General features: G+C 59.5%; 1 protein-coding gene across 1 annotated transcript in view; it reads right to left on the reverse strand.

Annotated features, from left to right (window-relative positions):
- LOC104404284 (serine/threonine-protein phosphatase 2A 55 kDa regulatory subunit B beta isoform-like) overlaps positions 1–1,653 on the reverse strand; it is a gene marked incomplete at its 5' end in the record, with an annotated part of 7,311 nt that overhangs the window by 5,424 nt on the left and 234 nt on the right. The window contains one exon of the mRNA XM_010012674.1: positions 1,539–1,615. Coding sequence (XP_010010976.1) covers positions 1,539–1,615 — 77 coding nt within the window. The remainder of the gene's footprint in view (positions 1–1,538; positions 1,616–1,653) is intronic.

The following is a 1,653-nucleotide window of genomic DNA, read 5'->3' on the forward strand; positions in this document are numbered from 1 at the left end:
CAGCGCCGAGCCAGCTCCAGCCAGCACCGGCGCAGGGCAGAGCCGACCTCCATCACTTCTGCTGTTCAAACAGGGACCATGTACCCTCTGTACAGCCGAGACCTGACTCTGCCAATTCACTCTGAGCGAGAGCAACCATCTTCTGCTGCAGCAACACAAAACCAAAACCCAGAGCACAGTGGGGTGCTGCCCAGGCACGTGTCGTTTCCAGAACGTTTTGCACGCTTGGGCTCGGTGAAACACTGGGTGCCAAACTGAGCTGGCCCCACGGGTGGTGCCAGCAAGGACCTGCACAGCCCCCCAGCGCATCCCAGTGCTGCAGGGGACGGACGGCAAGGGTGCATCCCGGCCTGACACCAGCCAGTGCTCACCAGTGGAAGCAGCTTCAGATTGTGCAGTGCAATCCAAACACCCAGCATGGGGTGATTTACCCGCTGTGCAAAGGGGAAGAAAGAAACAGCAGCTTTCCTGGCCCCCTGGGAAGCAAATTAAGAACCTGCTGTTCCTGGGAAGACGGGGATTAACAGACATGGATTTCTCCCCCGTGTGCGGTGTTCCCAGCAGCGAGCACTTCCGCAGAAGCAGCAGCCCCAGTTCACAGCCTCTGAGAGGTCTCAGCCCGGCCGTGCTGCAGATCCGCAGCAGAACCTGGGTCCCAGCTCAAGCCAGCGCTGAGCCAGCGCCCGGCCCCGCAGGACAGCGACTGCTCCCTCTGATCACGCCTTGGCCACGCTCCCTGAGGGTTCGCCCAAATCCAGCACCTCACTTTCTTCCCCAAAATACAGCACGTGCTGCAGCCCTGCTCAGCCATACCCACTTGGAGCTCCCACCAGCCACATGCCTCTGACTGCTGAAGTCCTTTCAGCTGCCTAAATGTGCCACATGCCCCGTGGGGATTTCTCAGTAGGAAATACTATAAATATCACCCACGATTAGTGCCCCATTGTTGTTATTTCTGATGCGGCTGTTGCAAGGGTGACTGGCAGGACCTCATTTGTACAGCAGTGACTGGCAGCTCGTCACCTCGCTGCAGGGTACAGCAGAGACTGCACAATTAATATGGCCTCCCTCCGTCTTCCCCAAGGCATCTGCCTGCTCCATCACGGGCAGACCCTGCTCCCGCCTGCCCTGCAGCAGCATTGAGAGCTGTGTCACCAGGCTGGAGGCAGCGTCCCGAGGATGCCAGGGGAGCCCTGCACATGCAGGTGGCAGCTCGGCTCGGTGTGACCCATGTCCTGCTGGCAGCACAGCTCAGCCCTCAGGGGAAGGGCCTTGGGGGTGACACCCAGGGATGGGGGGGTTCAGATGCTCTGCTGTCAGATTCACAGTGAACAGCGCTAGTTTGTACTCCCGACCCCTGTGAGCTTGCCAGAGGGTGATGCTGTACAAGGAACCGTGACCAGGGGGCAAGGACAGGGACCCCATCATTCTCCCACTGACACGTGCATGTGTCCGGGCTCCCAGGGCTCCTATGCCCCCATTCCCGCTGGGGATGCCCCCCCCGGCTGGGGGGCTGCGGGGTCACCACCAAAGGATACTAAAACTTTGATTTGTGATTTCAAAGTTCCACAGGTTTATCCTCAGGTCGTCCGCTGACATGTAGGTCTCGTAGTCGCTGTTGACGGAGATGGAGTTGATGTGGTAGGTGTGCGC

This window comes from Nestor notabilis, unplaced genomic scaffold (assembly GCF_000696875.1).
Source record: "Nestor notabilis isolate BGI_N333 unplaced genomic scaffold, ASM69687v1 scaffold19124, whole genome shotgun sequence".
NCBI lineage: Eukaryota > Metazoa > Chordata > Aves > Psittaciformes > Psittacidae > Nestor > Nestor notabilis.